The 15,453-nt window shown below is 38.5% G+C and overlaps 1 protein-coding gene across 1 annotated transcript; it reads right to left on the bottom strand.

Moving 5' to 3' along the window:
• Positions 1 to 646: 646 nt before the first annotated feature.
• On the bottom strand, positions 647 to 5,469 carry pdzk1ip1 (PDZK1 interacting protein 1). The gene is made up of 5 exons (XM_044360808.1): positions 5,406 to 5,469; positions 5,232 to 5,338; positions 2,682 to 2,799; positions 2,485 to 2,571; positions 647 to 1,041 (listed from the first exon to the last, which is right to left on the bottom strand). The coding sequence occupies exons 2-5, from the start codon at positions 5,296 to 5,298 to the stop codon at positions 969 to 971; spliced, it is 345 nt and encodes a 114-aa protein (XP_044216743.1). The 5' UTR covers positions 5,299 to 5,338; positions 5,406 to 5,469; the 3' UTR covers positions 647 to 968.
• Between the last annotated feature and the right edge of the window lie 9,984 nt (positions 5,470 to 15,453).

Here is a 15,453-nt window from a genome sequence, read left to right as displayed (position 1 = left end):
TGCTAAGGACATATTTAGCTTCTATAGAGAGAAACTGATCGTCTCTGTTATTGATTGCAGACTGAAATAAATCAGTCAGGCTCTAATGTTGTCATGAAGTTCAGGATCAGAAATGGGAAAAGTGATGAATTGGAGTCTTTTAATCAAATGTAATATAAATATAGATATAAAATGCTGGAATTATCTGTTATAATCCTCAAACCTGCAGTTCGACCTCATCAGACCCATCTTCAGTCATCTTCATCGTCTCCCCCCAAACTGATCAGTTTGATCTTTTCCACTGATATTGATCCAAAGAGGCTCTGTTGACGATGATGATGATGATGTGACTGTCTGACAGACATATGAACGAGCTGTTGTGAACGATCATCCACTCTGTTTGTATTTTATTAAAATATAAAGAGAGCACAAATCTACCTCCCCCGTGGTCTTACTGAACTCTCATCTCTTTGTCTTTTAAACAACCGACACTGTGGAAGAAAACTGAACCAACTGTGTATTTGTTGAGACGTCACAGCAGCTTCTAGTGGACATCAGAGGAACTACAGCTGGACACTGATTCTCTACAACGTCCTCCAGTTTGTTTGTTTAACCATTGATCGCCGGTCGTTTATTTGTTGATCAGTAATGAGAGCCGACACAGCAGTTTGTTAGAAAAGTTAACTTATTAATCAGATCACAGGACAGCTGCTTCTCCTCATGACGTGTTTACTGCTCAGTCAGAGAAACATGAAAACACAGTAACAGTAATAATTCATATAATCTCACACTTTCTGCTAAATGATTCATAACATCTTCCTAGAAATTTACTGCATTTGAAGATAAAAGATTTTTAAAAAAATTACAGCCACAGAAGATATTTGAATGGTAAAAACAAAATAAAGACAACAGTTATTTTAAAAATCTGTACTCTGTACTCTGACGATGACGTCGTCGCTCAGACAGCCAATAGGATCGTCTCAGCATGATCACATGGAGGTGACTTTTTCATCAGCGCTGTCAACCACCATGTTTTCATAAGCGTTCATGCTTTCTTTGCTCCTGATGGAAAAAAACAAACACACACTTTGTTATTTAAACTTTAGATATGAAGTAATAACGGTGCTTTTACACTGAAGGTCCCACTGTGATTAATTCAGCAATATTACAGGAAATAGTTTAATTTATTACAGTTTACAAAGTAAGAAAATCCATTTCAGAAAACTAAATATTTCTCTTTTTTCCTCCCTTTGAACCATCTGGTGTTAAAGGCTCTTTTTTAATTTCCTTTATTTATAATCTTATGACACTTTATGTGTCACCAGGCTGCCACAGATTGTTATTTTTGGGGTAAGTTAGGCTTTTCAGAAATGCTATCATTGTGCATGTGAGTAGTATTATTCATGCTTTAGGAGGCTTTATGTGGGAAGAACCCTAAAAAATTGAAATTTTATAATTTTTTGTCTTTATGTTTATGTATATAAATATGTACCATTTGATGTTCTGTACCAGAATTAGCTTATAGCTAATTTTGCCAGATCCATAAAACTCTGTGATTCATGACTGTGTGCACGCACAGAGACAGAAATATGAAGACACATTCTTTTAATCAGATTTATAAAACCGTGTGACGCATGTTTCTGTTTTATAAACTGGGAACACGTACACAAGACTCATTTGCACGCCAACAATTAACCATAAACGGATGAAGACGCCCTTAATCAGCTGTTTTTATATCCGTCCCCACCTGCTCTTCCAGTCTGTACAGCTGTCAGTCAAACAAACAAGAAGTGCAGCCAGAACAGCTGTGATTACACACAGCTGTGCGTCCGTATCATTAATTCATCACATAGTTTGTAGCTCATATTTAAACCGACTTTACAAGGTTTGTCACAACTGAGGATAAAATAAAAAGAATATTAATAGCAGAATAAAATGTTGACTCCTGTGTTATTAATTAATTAATTATTATTATTATAATTAAAACAATGATAAAATTAATCATTTATCGTCTGTAAATTTTTACAGATCGCTGTGTAAACGCAAAGTGCAGCCAGTTATCAACCTAATGAACAATGTTTTACTACAAGATTCTCTCAGCTTCTCATCACATCAGCCTCTAGTTTACGTGGCGAATGTGTAGTTTTTTCTGTGTATGCATCGTTTCAGCATCTGGACCCAGAAGTTTTCAATCCAGCACAAATCTCCAAATCTGAATAGATGGAAGAGACCTTCAGCGTTCAAACTGCAGACTGTAAGATAACTGTAGTCGTGTCTGAAATATCTTTATATTTAACACCTGGTGGACTGTATTTTATTTGAGAGCCTAAATTCTCTGAGTAAAACATTTGTATTATATACAGTCAATTCTACAATTGAACTAAAACTGTAAACATATTCTTTTCCCAAGCAAACATTAACCCTTGAAAACTCTCTATGTGATAAATAATGCTGATAAATAACAAATAATAAACAAATGACACATTTTAGGTCGTGTTGTCCTACCTGACTACGTCCAGGTTGGTGTCGTAGGTGACACTGTCGGTCATAGTGAACTCGTTGTCATTCACCAACTCCACATCACCTTCCCTCCTGCACACAGTTTAACACTGTTTAACATTTTCATTACAGAGCTGATATATATATATATGTATATATATGTATATATATTTATTTATTTGTTGAGTTAACCCCTGACTGACCTTCTGGGCTCCTCACACCAGGCCTTCTTCACCAGGAGGCCGACGAAGCTGAGGAAGAGGAAGCCGGCGACGGCGATGATGCCGGTGAGCCACTGAGGCAGCAGCCGCTCTGGCTGAGCTGCAACATAAACACACACACACACACACACACACAGAGGTCAAAGGTCATCCAGCCTTCAACATGAGTCTCTTGTTATTCTGTTAATAAATACCACGGTGTTCGTGTTCCAGGATTGGTTGTAAGGAAGCAGACTTGGTCACTTTTACAGCCCTGTTTACACTATTTTAAGGTGGTGGAAAGTAACTCAGTACATTTACTCAAGTATTGTACTTAAGTACAGTTTTGAGGTACTTGTACTTTACTTGAGTATTTCCATGTGATGCTACTTTCTACATTTCAGAGGGAAATATTGTACTTTCTACTTCACTACATTTATTTGACAGCTTTATTCAACAGTATAAGATGTTAAAAGTAGCTCCAACTTTATATTAAAATGCTGCTTACATGATGTACACAACAGTGAATCAGTTTTAATATTCATATAATGTACTGTATATACTTGTATGATAAATATAACACTCTAAATCAGGCCATTTTGCATAATGAGTACTTTTACTTTAATACTTTAACTACATTATGCTGCTAATACTTATTTTGAAGGACTGCAGAGTATTTTGCAGGACTTTTACTGGTAATGGAGTATTTTTACATTGCTGTATTGGTATTTTTACTTCAGTAAAAAAAAGCACTTATTCCATCAAATGAAAGCATGTGAGAAGTTTAGAGGGAAAAATCACTATTTGGTAGAGCTGTTAACAACTCATAGACATGTGAAATGTGACCCCGACTACACACTGCTTTTTGTAAGACGCCAAAAGCCAAAAAGGTTGGAAACCACTGGTTTCATCTTTAACAATGTGTTGTATTTTAAAAGCTTGCTATATTATCCATTGTGTCAAATCTTCATCTGAAAAGTAACTAAAGCTGTCAAATAAATGTAGTGGAGTAGAAAGTACAATATTTCCCTCTGAAATGTAGAAAGTAGCATCACTGAGACTGGTACCAGCCAAGACGTAGTGTGCGTGTGCGATGCAACGAGAGGTTAATTGAACCAGGTGCGACAAAGGAAAGAGACGCCGCAGAGAAACAGTTTTCAACCGCACGCTTCATAGTTTGTTGATTATCTCTATTACCATTTTGTTGTTTTGATACTTTGAGTTCACTTACGTTAAGCACTTTGATTTGAACTTGACGTATTTACATAACATATTCAAACATCCATTCACCTCATCTGCACGAGAGGCCTACAAGCAAAATCATCTTATGGTAAGAAGAACAAATGTGTGTGTTGGAAGTCTATGACAGGACAGTGCAAGTACCTCAAAACTGTACTTATTGTAACTACAGTACTTGAGTAAATGTACAACAACAATATCAGTTCAGACAGGCCCGCAAAATATATTTTGCAGGCCTGTCTGTCTTGCTTCTAAAACCTTTTTTTAGTAGATTCTTGAGATCCAGTACTGGTATAAAGAGTGACGGGTGGCAAACTGTTCCAGTGAGATGTGGCTCTGTGAGCTGATTCTAAACAAACTATTGTAACTAAACTCTTTATAATGAAGGAACATGTCACCCAGTGCAGCGGTGTGACTCACTGACATGTTTTTAATAGTTTCTGGACAACAACAGAGGAATAAGATATATCAGGCTTTGATATACACACAATACTTGTTAGTGGATCAGTTCATTATTTGTTCAGATCCAAACATGAAGAAAAATATAGAAAAATTGCTAAAATTATCGTTTATGTCTCATGTAACATTTTAGTCATGTGTAACTCGGTGCAGGAAACATCTGTCACTTTAAGAAGTGACTGTAGCATCACATGCTGTAACATAACCAAAGGAGCCAAAAGATCAAATAAAGTTTACTTCCAATCCTCTGTGAATGTAGGTGTGACTTTATATTATTTCTATCTGCATGCCTGCAGAAATATGTGTGTTTTAGTATCAGTAGTATTTATGCAGTTCACAGTGAGATAATGCTAAGCTAACCAACGTTATTTAGTCTAACCTTATTGGTTCAGTAATTTGAGGTATACTGTGTTATACTCTTCAATCTAAACGGATATTAGCACACAAATGTTAAATATTCAGTAATGACTCATTGCTACATAACAACCAGCTTATAAATTAATGATGAGTAAATCTGCCCATAATAAAACAATGACGTTATAACAAGGTGAAGTTTGAACCTTGCAGCAACTGATTAAAGTAATAAGGAAGGAGGAAAAAAGTTAACAAAAACATAAAAATTTTTTCTTTTCTTTACTTGGACTTCTTCAGGCCTCTACAATGAGACAATCCAAGAAGGATAAATCTATTTTTGCTCTTATTTCTCATAAATCATGTCCATATAAAGCCAAAAATGTTAGGAAGCACTTACTTAAACAATTGATTCAATCACTGAAATAGTCACTGATATGTCTTTAGTGGATTAATTGTGTGAGCAGTAGTCTCACTGTGTTTTTATAATCCTACAGTTCATACCTGTCTGGGCCGTCGCCGCTCTGACAGTCAGCAACAAACAGCAAATCACTGCAGAAAGTTTTCCCATCGCTGATCTGCTCTCCGACTCACAAAAGACTCTTAAACACCTGAAAGAATCACAGTGAAAAGTGAAGCTTCAGAGGTCGAGTTAAAGCTTCAGACGCAGAGAGTTAAACTGGAGTGCAGGATCAGCGGTTCAGGTGTTTCTGGTGTGTCAGGTACAGTCCTGTTAATGTTTAACTCAAACTGACAATAGAAACTGTGATTCGCAGGGAAAGCGTCCTCTGTGTTTATAACCAAGCTGGTCAGACTGTCACAGTTAAATCCACCCAACATACCAAGTTTTTAGTTTAATAAACTTAGATTTAAATTAAATATTGAGTCTGTAAAGGATTGGACAGTGAGTTTGTTTTATCTAAACATTTAACACATTTTCAAGGGTCCAATTTTTACAGTTTTAAAGTGATTTCCTCAGTAAAATCTCTCTGAAATTAAGGAGATAAAAGCGGCTTCTCATATTAATTCACTCAACATTTCTATGCAGATAATATTTATAATCCAGGATCCAGTGTTTATAATTTAGGGCCAAATCCACAAAGAATGGATTGCTAATAGCACCATCGACTGCGTCACGTTTGCACCTGTAATCTGTCCCATTTTAAAGTTCCTATTCACAAAAGATTTTGCACTAATGATAAACATACCAATAAAGTTTTGCAGCTGAGTGTAATTTGCTCTTGTTTTGTGTCTGATTGAGCGAGCGGAGCTGTTTCCAGTGTTTCAGGCTTTTCTCCATATTTCAGCACACAGATTGGTCCATAATGAAAACTGCAGAGAGCACAAAAGCCTCAAATATCCATAATCACAAAACAACTTTCATTTATTTTGCTTCTTTTACTTCTCTAGTATTTTGCATCTATAATATAATCTACTCAGATGTCAAAATACAGCTATTACTGTGACTCAGGCAGGTCTGAAATGTGTTAATGTCTGAATCTTACAAGAATGTCGTTCAGGTGTCACTGAATGTATCTGGGATTTCACAGAAACATCAGCACTGATGTTCTGTTTGTTGTCCACAGCTGGCTGCAGCATCACACAGCAGCTGAGACAGTGAGTGCAAAAGAGGCCGCGTGCATTTACACATGCGACACAGCAGCGCTAACTTCATTAACACCAGATCGGTCAGGATCTGACGGTAATTGGTGTTTTGTGTTCTGCTACACGTCTTCACAGATCAGCTGTTACACACAGATTCAGAAATCACACCCTGCCTATACATACATACTGATGCACCCCAAAAGGGAGGTGAGTCCCCACAATGTGACTGTGCAGATTTATGTCCTCACAACATCAGGTATACAAGTACACACACACACACACACACACACACACAGACTTTTTTCCTTTAAATAAAAAAACTATTAACATGACATTTAAAAAAATGTGTTGTTTTAATCCTCTCAAACTCTTCCTTAAAATCAGCTACACAAACAACCTGACCAATAAAAAATGTTTTAATGTGAACAAAATTAAGTTGAGAGGTTTGTTTGTGACAGGGAGGCATCTGAGGACAAACTTCCTTTAAGATGTGAGATTACAGAGTATACTGCCGTTACCATGGCAACAGCAAAGCATTTCTTGTCACATATAGGACTGACTGTTGTGAAACAGTATCAAGTATACACGATTGAGCTGCTTCCTGTAACTCTGTCAAACTGTCTCTCACATTTAACCCCCTAATCAATCAACCTTCCCCATCTCTTAAAGATTGTTAAAATAATCAAACTCCACTCTGACAGTGTCGGACATATTGTCAATCAATCAATCAAAGTTTATTTGTCACATGTAATCATATAAGGTACAATCATAGTGAAATGTAATCCTGCCAGTTCCTTCAATTTATATATTAAAAAGAGTTTGAATAGAATAGGAATAAATATATCTGTGTGAATGGAGAGAAAACAACAAAACAAGACATCTTCTCATTTCTTACTTGATGTAATGTTTACCTTGGGGGCCAGAGGTTACTAGCAGTAGCACATGGCCCCTGGAGGAGGACAGTCTCATTCAGCTGGAGGAGACAGACCTTGGTGATGGGCCTATCTAACATGCTCATCTTTATCTTGACCTTGACCGGGCAGCAAAGCATGAGGTCATACTGAGGACGATGATGAAGAAAAAGGCTGATATCTCAATATCTGGTCAAATAACTTCGGTAAACTGATGCTTTAAGCTGCGGTTAGTGGTTTCAGCTCTGAGAAGCGTCTCATCAGTTAGTTTGTTTCCTGGCTGATGAGGAGCTAAAAGAGGAAACAGAACATGTTATCAGCAGATGAGAGCTGATGAGTCCGTCAGACAGAGACAGACAGTCTACAGTCTAGATAGGTCATGGATCACCTGCTGATGCTGCTGGTGTTGCTGTGGAACTCAGGTAGGACTCTGCTTTAATGATGGATGTGTGAAGGATTCAAACCCTCTTTGTAAAACTACTGAATTTAAGTCAAAATCTTGCATTCAAAACATCAATGAAGGTAAACTTCATCAGTATCTTCAGTTTAGTGCTGATAGTTTCACATCGCTTCTTTTCACAGATATTTTTTTATATTACATGTAAGTTGTAATAAGTTTAATTGTGATGACAAAAATGCATCCAGTCATCCAATTAAAACAAGTTTTTTTTCACTGAGTTTCTGGAAAAGCTGACATTTGGAGATACAAGGTTTTCACCTGACAATAGTTTTGTGTTTTGACGGTAAAATCTGGAAAGTAAGACGTAACTGCAGCTGTCAGTTATTTAGCTTTGTCCATCATTTCTATCAGTAATAACAACACTCTACTCAACAAGTTATTATCTGAGATCTGTGAACACAGTGACATCACTAAAAAGACGTCTGATAGGTCAGAAACATGAGCAGTCAGACGATCAGACAGGAATCAAACCGACATGTTAGACAAACACAAGTTTTAATGAACTGTAACTCTGCATGAAGCTTCTGTAAAGCTCGTGTTCATCTCATCTGCTGCTCTTCAAAGAAGCAGAAAAAAGAAGCGATGAGGTTGAGAAAAAAAGGTTTTAATGTTTCAGACTGACCAGGCAAAGAGAGACATTTGTTGTTCCTTCATTTTTTGTCTTTTTACAAGGATTATTTTCACCCCAAAATAATTCAGAGCACCTCATACTGCAGTTTACACAATCTGCAGGAATGTGAGAGAAACATGTAATATCTACTAAATGTGTTTCTGCTTTCTTTGTTCAGGAAGAATAAACTTTATTGTATTTATAGTTCATATTATATTGACTTTGTTTGTGTCTGTTTATAAATCATTTTTAGTATTAAATTAAACAGGTTTAATTTACATTTTAAAGCACTGATGTAGCCTATTTAACTTAACAAAAACAAAACAAAAAGATGGTAGCCACTGCTACTCAGCTAAGCTAAGCTAAGCTAAACCAAACTAAGCTTAGCTAGCTTCAGCAGGAGTTCAGCAGCTGTTTTGTTTTTCTCCAGGGTTAGATTCAGCTAATGCCTTATTAATATGGGATAACTTACTTATTTACCAAGATGCTGGTTCAAATTAATTTTCACAGCTCATGGGGGAAAAAAGTAACTACATTTAGGTTTAGCTGATTAACTGATTCAAACCAGAGAAAACCAACAAGTTTGAAAACATGATTACTTTAGATGTCCAGCTGACTGTCTCTCACTTCCAGAGTCTCCAGGTTTCCAAGCCAGAGAGCAAAAACTTAAGCCTGACTTGGATTTTACCTCCATTTTGTAGTTATTGAAAATTTAATTAATGTTATTTTCACACACAAATTATAACTGTCTGTAGCATATTTGGTAAAAAAAAAAAGTAAAAGTCAGATTATGGTCCACATATGTTGTTTGTGGCTTGGCAGGGCAGTGGTAAACTGGTCACATGATTCCTTAGTGATTTTAATAATCTGTGTGTTTTCACTGAGATGAGCTCTGAGCTGCTGGAAAGCCTCACAGTGTTTGTTCAGTTCACAACTCTGCATCAATATAAATATTATTTAATTAATTCTCTCTCCAGGACTCCAGGCTGAAGATAAACACCAGCCAACAGGTAAAAAGAGAGAATATATCGCCTCTGATCTTCCAGGAGGAGCTGGAGGACGTTACCCACACCTCCATCAGTGATAGACAATGAATCGTCTTTGGTTTATGACCAAATATCCTCAAAACTAATAACTAATAAAATATGCTAATGTTAGCATTGGAAAGTGAAAATCTGATTTTGGACACTCACTAATCATTGTAGTTCTACGTCATCACTGTCTGCTGTAGAGTTGCACACCGCTAATTTTGTGTCTATAATATCTATGAGATAAAATGCATGGCATTGTGGGATTATTTACAGGAAGTGGTTCACATGACATGAACATTACTTTTCTGTTCTATTGTGGAACATCTGAGGTTCTACATGTTGGATAAATGTACACACACAGAATTTGGACATTCAAATAAAATTGAAAAGGGTAATTGGAGTGTACTTTGTAGTAAATATGGAGTGATTTCAGACACATCCTTAGTCTTGCTTCTATATTTGGTCTCTTGTGTATTGTATCCCACAATCCTCTGTTTCCCTCCAGGTTCTCAGTGTGAAAGCACAGCCAAGGCCGACATCGTGCTGCTGTTGGTCAATGTCTACAAGGACATCCACCGTGAAGACCATAGAAACATTAAGCTCTTTCTGACTCAAATAGTCAGCAACTTCAACATCGGCCCTGACAAAGTCCAGATCGGTAATATTTTTACCACTACTATTCACACTACTGCTCCTGGTACTATTACTACTATTGCTTATATATAAAGTACTCAAAAATTAAAATCTTTACACCACAATGTGAAAATATTCAAATAGAGGTACAGTTCCCGTATTCAAAATTAGCAAAAAAGCAACAAATGGGACATAAGAGTAGTCCAGGGTATGGCTGATGTGCTAGGAGCTTTTTTGGATAGGAGCGATGCACAACTTTGTCATGTTGGTTCAAGCACAGCATTACTGCCTCGCACCAACTCCTCCAACATTGGTGTCAATGTCCATTTCCTCCAGGAAGTAGCTGTATACTTGCACTCTAAAGTCCAACACTAACAAAAACCCTCACCTTCTTCTGCCTACTCTGCTTTTATGTTACCAGACTAGATGCCAGGGATAAAACTGGAAGCATTACAACGTTAAACTGTATTAAAAGCTCACTTGAGTTCTGTGTGTACCATGTATCAGAGTCAAACAGTAGACCCAGGGGCTGTTAATCTGTTTGCCTGTTAGTCCTACTGGACTAAACTGCTGGAATGGTCCTTTAACTTTAAGCATATGCGTATTAGTACAGGCAAGAGTGTGTGTGAGACATGCGGCATGTGTGGATGAGTGTTGGGACAACGATAATGACAACGAGATAACAGTAATAATAATAATAAACCAGTTCATCTGTTTAAGAACACTCACTGCAAATGATTATTCTCATTATCATTATCCTCATTGTTATTCTCATTATAATTTAAACACAAAAGCTGAGTCTGTGTGTCAGTTTTACACATTTCTGTGTGTTTATGCAGGTCTGGTTCAGTACATGAACCACCCATGGACCGAGTGGTTCCTGAACACCCACGAGACCAAAGAGTCCATGCTGGAGGTCATAACCAAACTGCAACCGAGAGAAGGACACTTCTTAATAGGTGATTTAACAGCACGCTGTTCGATCCACACCAGCTTTACACTGTGATGAACTGAAGCAGAGTTCCGGATATATTTACTTTCTCTATTTACGTCTGTCAGTGGTGGAAAGAGAAACTGTTAGTGATCCATATTTTGTACAAAATTTTAACTTGAAGTATCTATAGTACAGAATATATTGAATATTCAGAGCAATTTGTGAATGAAATTCACTTCCTTGAGACATCAAGAAAACTGTCTCTGATAACAAATAACATCTTCAGAACAGAGACTTCAGATAAAGTTAGTAAAAAGTATTTTGATTTATACTGATTCCAGAGTAGTAATTATTATAGTAGAGTTACAATAAAAATTAGATGAACAATGATGGTCATTTGTATTATTGTTGCTATCATAATTTTAAAGGTTAGTTCATTTGAACTTGATGTATTTCCCATAAATCTGGCCATTGTGGCTCTGTGTCAGGCTAACTTTGTTCTCTCCAGCTCCGTTATGCTGTGTTCAGACCAAATGCAGAGTGAATTTTAGCCTTGTGTTGCTCGCACGAGTTTGACTGTGGGACTGTTTGTGTTTATTCACCCCAAACAGCCAAAATACATTACTGTACATTAGCTGTAAGCTAGCTAGCAACAGAAGGCACCAGCCACGTCTGTGGGAGTGTTTCTGTGTGTGTTTGTGTTCAGTTCAGCCTCTAACTGAACTCAGAACTCAGCAGGAACTCCGGTTCTTTCTGTTATTTCCCTTCCTTCTCTCTCCTTTCCCCCTTTACTCTGTACGTTCGTGAAGAACATTCATGAAGCGCCGCGATATGCACAGATTCTTCTCAAATTTTTCTCAAGTTGAAACATTTTCAACTTGCGCTGACACGTATTTTCATCTATTTGCATTGCCCAGCGTGTCTTTGCATTGAAAACTTTGCTTTGGATTTGGTCTGAACACACTATTATAGAGGTTCCGGCCATTCACAAAATGAGCCTCCTGCAGCTTTCATGAAAAGATCATGTTTATTTGGAAAGATGTAGGAGTCTAAGCAGCTTGCCCCAATGTTCATCATTGTGTGCTATAAACATCTTTTTGTGAATCCCTTGAATATCTGTAACAGAGCTGAGAGAGCAAAGTAAGCCTGACACATTGAGACACAATGGCCACATTTATGGGAAATAAATCAGGTTCAAATAAACCGAAATTTTCCTTTAATAATACTCTTATTGTAATAGTCTTATTATTATTATTAATATTGCAATATAACATTATTGTATAGTATCATGGTATAATGTTACATATCAAAAATTGCTGATGCTGTTATAGTGATAGTGATTATAATAATTTGAATACAATAACAACATTAAAAATCATAATTGTGTCTCACAATAGAATTTGAAGCTCTGTGATTGGAGGTTTCTGATTGAAATGCACCTTGGGAGTCGTAGTTAACTTCTCCCCTTCAGTTTTTGTGTCCACAGGCTCTAAGCTTTGACTTTTTATCAAAGAACCAGATAAATTATTACATAGTTGTTGAAGTGCTGCAACTGTCAGTCAACTAACAGTCTATGAGCATATAAAGTCTCTGTTCCTTTTAAAGCCTCTTTATTTCTGTCATACAGGAAACTCTCTGCGCTACATCCTAAATGACCTCTTTAGCCCCACAAAGGGAATGCGTACAGACTCCCAAAAAATTGCCATCTTGATTACTAATGGAGAGTCCCAGGATGACACATTCTTCAGCTCACAGCACCTGAAAGACACCGGCATTGAGATCTACACTATTGGTGATTCACTTTCTCTCTGCAACTATGAAACTACATTATTCTACCATGAAAGAATAACGTAACATTAACACTACATTTTTCTTTCAGGTGTAGGGAATGCAAACGAGACTCAGCTGAGGGCCATCGCCTCAGATCCTGATGAAATTTATATGTACAGTGTCAGCAACTTCTCATTCCTTCTGGACATCATTGACAACCTCACCATCAACCTCTGTAACAATGCCTTAGGTAGGTACTGCACCACACTGACCCGCTGGTGTCAGAATTAATCTAAAGATATCAAGTTTTAAAAGACATCACTTAAATTTTGGATGCTTGCAGTTAGATATAAAGTTATCTTATTTCTGGTTAGTACTTTCTTTTAATCTATTGCCATTGCACACGAACACCCCCTGTAAGAAACGCTACATGAGGGAGAGGTCGAAGACAGGTCTGTGACCAAGGCCCTCATGACAAGAGGAAACAATTGTTGCATACACTTTAATAGTGGCACCAGACAGCCCCTTTTCCACCAGATATTGTAGAAAAGAGAGAACCTCTCCCACTGCACATGTCAGGGGGTCAAGTCTCCTTTCCTCGCACCAGCATTGGAATCTCCACCACTTTACTTCATAGCAAGCAATGGTGGATCCTGCTCCAGCAGACATTAAAGCCCACATCAGCCTGTCCCTCTTAGGAACCAAGCCTGGAGAGGTTGGCCCAAGACGGCAGCGTGCCTACCGAGCCCGACTCCTGGAACAGAGCCCCCCCACACTTGGAGAATGGACCAGGGCTGGGCTGCCAACATCTGGGTCATCTCTGTGTACCATGGCACCAAAAGGCGGTTCAGGGCTATCAGGTTGGTGCGTGTTGTTTCGACTGGCAAACAGGTCCACTTCCACTCTCCTGGACTGGTTCCAAATCTTCTGCACCATCTTAGGGTGCCGCATCCACTCATCTGCCAGGATGCCTGTATATTCATAGGCTATCCTCTGAAAAGCAAAATGCAGCAACTTCCTGTGTTTCAGCACCACGTCAACATGAAAATATGCATCATTCAGGTCAATGGCATCCACTCTGTCAATACATACTCTCGTTGCCACACTTTGTAAAGTTGCATCAGGGGGCGAGTGACCAACTGTGTAGCGGCAGTAAGGAGGATGTGATATCCTTATTCATCGCTCTTCATTACCAAACCCTCTATAACAGGAGTTTGGCCCATTGGGGCCGGTACAGAAGGGTCCGAGTCGGCGGGAAGGTCCATGAATTCACCCCGATTGGCCATCCTGTAAATGTAGCAGCAGCAATATTCGTGTCATTGTGTTCAATCCCCTGGGCCATTTTCTCTTGGGCAATGTTACTGGGAAGTTGTTGAATGAACCAGGAGGGAGACCCCGCTTCTTGTCCCATTGAGAGGCTTCCCTAGTGGAGGTACTGGGAATGTGAAGAAACGATATTGGTCAGCTCCTCCAGCATGTCGAAAGACTCAGACATTGTCGTTTCCTGTGGGGTAAAAGAGAAGAAGAAAGACCCTATGGCGTTGCCTGACAACAGCTGCCCAAGATAGAGTTTGTTGAGCAGCAACAGCAATGTTTACAACAGTGTCACAATATGAACTCAATAATATCTCACTGGAAACAAGCAGAACCCAAAACCAGATTTTACCATCCACTAATCTCACTCCTTGTTTTCTTCAATTACAGATGAAAGAACTGACCTTAAAATACCCCAGGTTTTAAATATTTTAATACCAGTTAAAATTCAGAAGCATGTTTCAGGGGGCATCCCTATCTCAGACTGGTGTTAACAATGACAGATTGCTGTAGTCTGAGTTCTGATAGCACGAGCTGCTCCTGCTGAAACCAATAATCTGACAGAGGAAAACAGGAGGAGTCTAATTCAATTTAGTGGGAGCTTCATCCATTAGTGTCACTGTCATTCTTCATGCTACCACAAGATGGTGCCTGAGTAAGACAATTTCAAATCATAAACAGAGCTTGAAATATTTTCTGTAAATAAAGACTTGAGTCAGGGTATGAATGTGTTTTCTCTCTTTATCAGTTGTTACTTTCAAATTCAGAAAAAAAGCTTTATTGGTATGAATGTTATAGTTAAATTTTCCCCAAACTAATGATGGTTCTCTCTCTCCAGACTCTGTCAGGCTGGTGAATGGGAATAGTCTGTGTTCAGGCAGACTGGAGGTGAAGTTTGAGCAGTCGTGGTCCTCAGTGTGTGAAGCTGACTTTGACCAGCAGGATGCAGAGGTGGTCTGTAGGGAGCTCGGCTGTGGGGCTCCTTCAGTCCTCCAGGGGGCGCTCTATGGAGAAATGGAGGCTCCAATGTGGACCAAAGAGTTCCAGTGTGTAGGCAATGAGTCTGCTCTCCTGGACTGTGGAAGATCAGACTCAGCTAGAAGCACCTGCTCACCTGACAAAGCTGTTGGACTCACCTGCTCAGGTAGAAGAGGAGCTGCAGCTTTGATTTGGCTTCATTTCTGTTCTAATGAAACTCACTTTATTCTTTTACTGATGACTCTTGTTTCTGTTCAGAGCCTGTCAGGTTGGTGGGACGAGCCAGTCGCTGTGCAGGTACACTGGAGCTGAAACGTGGAGTTAAGTGGAAACCAGTGAGTTACTATATCTGGACCCCGGAGATAGCAGCTGCTGCCTGTAAAGAGTTGGACTGTGGCTCTCCTGTTTCTCAAAGAAGGAGATATGAGGAGTCCACAGACAGATCTGTATGGAGGATCAGATCTAACTGTGTTAAGCCTG

This window comes from Thunnus albacares, chromosome 9 (assembly GCF_914725855.1).
Source record: "Thunnus albacares chromosome 9, fThuAlb1.1, whole genome shotgun sequence".
Lineage (NCBI taxonomy): Eukaryota > Metazoa > Chordata > Actinopteri > Scombriformes > Scombridae > Thunnus > Thunnus albacares.
This window is presented reverse-complemented; position numbering and strand designations above follow the sequence as displayed.

Bases quoted from the DNA above. Each gene is read 5' to 3' on its own strand.
- pdzk1ip1 (XM_044360808.1), bottom strand. From the start codon at position 5,298: ATGGGAAAACTTTCTGCAGTGATTTGCTGTTTGTTGCTGACTGTCAGA. The intron at 2,572-2,681 runs GTCAGTCAGGGG...AACTGTGTGCAG, and splicing joins TGGTGTGAGGAGCCCAGAAG to GAGGGAAGGTGATGTGGAGT. The intron at 1,042-2,484 runs GTAGGACAACAC...TTTTTCCATCAG, and splicing joins ACCAACCTGGACGTAGTCAG to GAGCAAAGAAAGCATGAACG.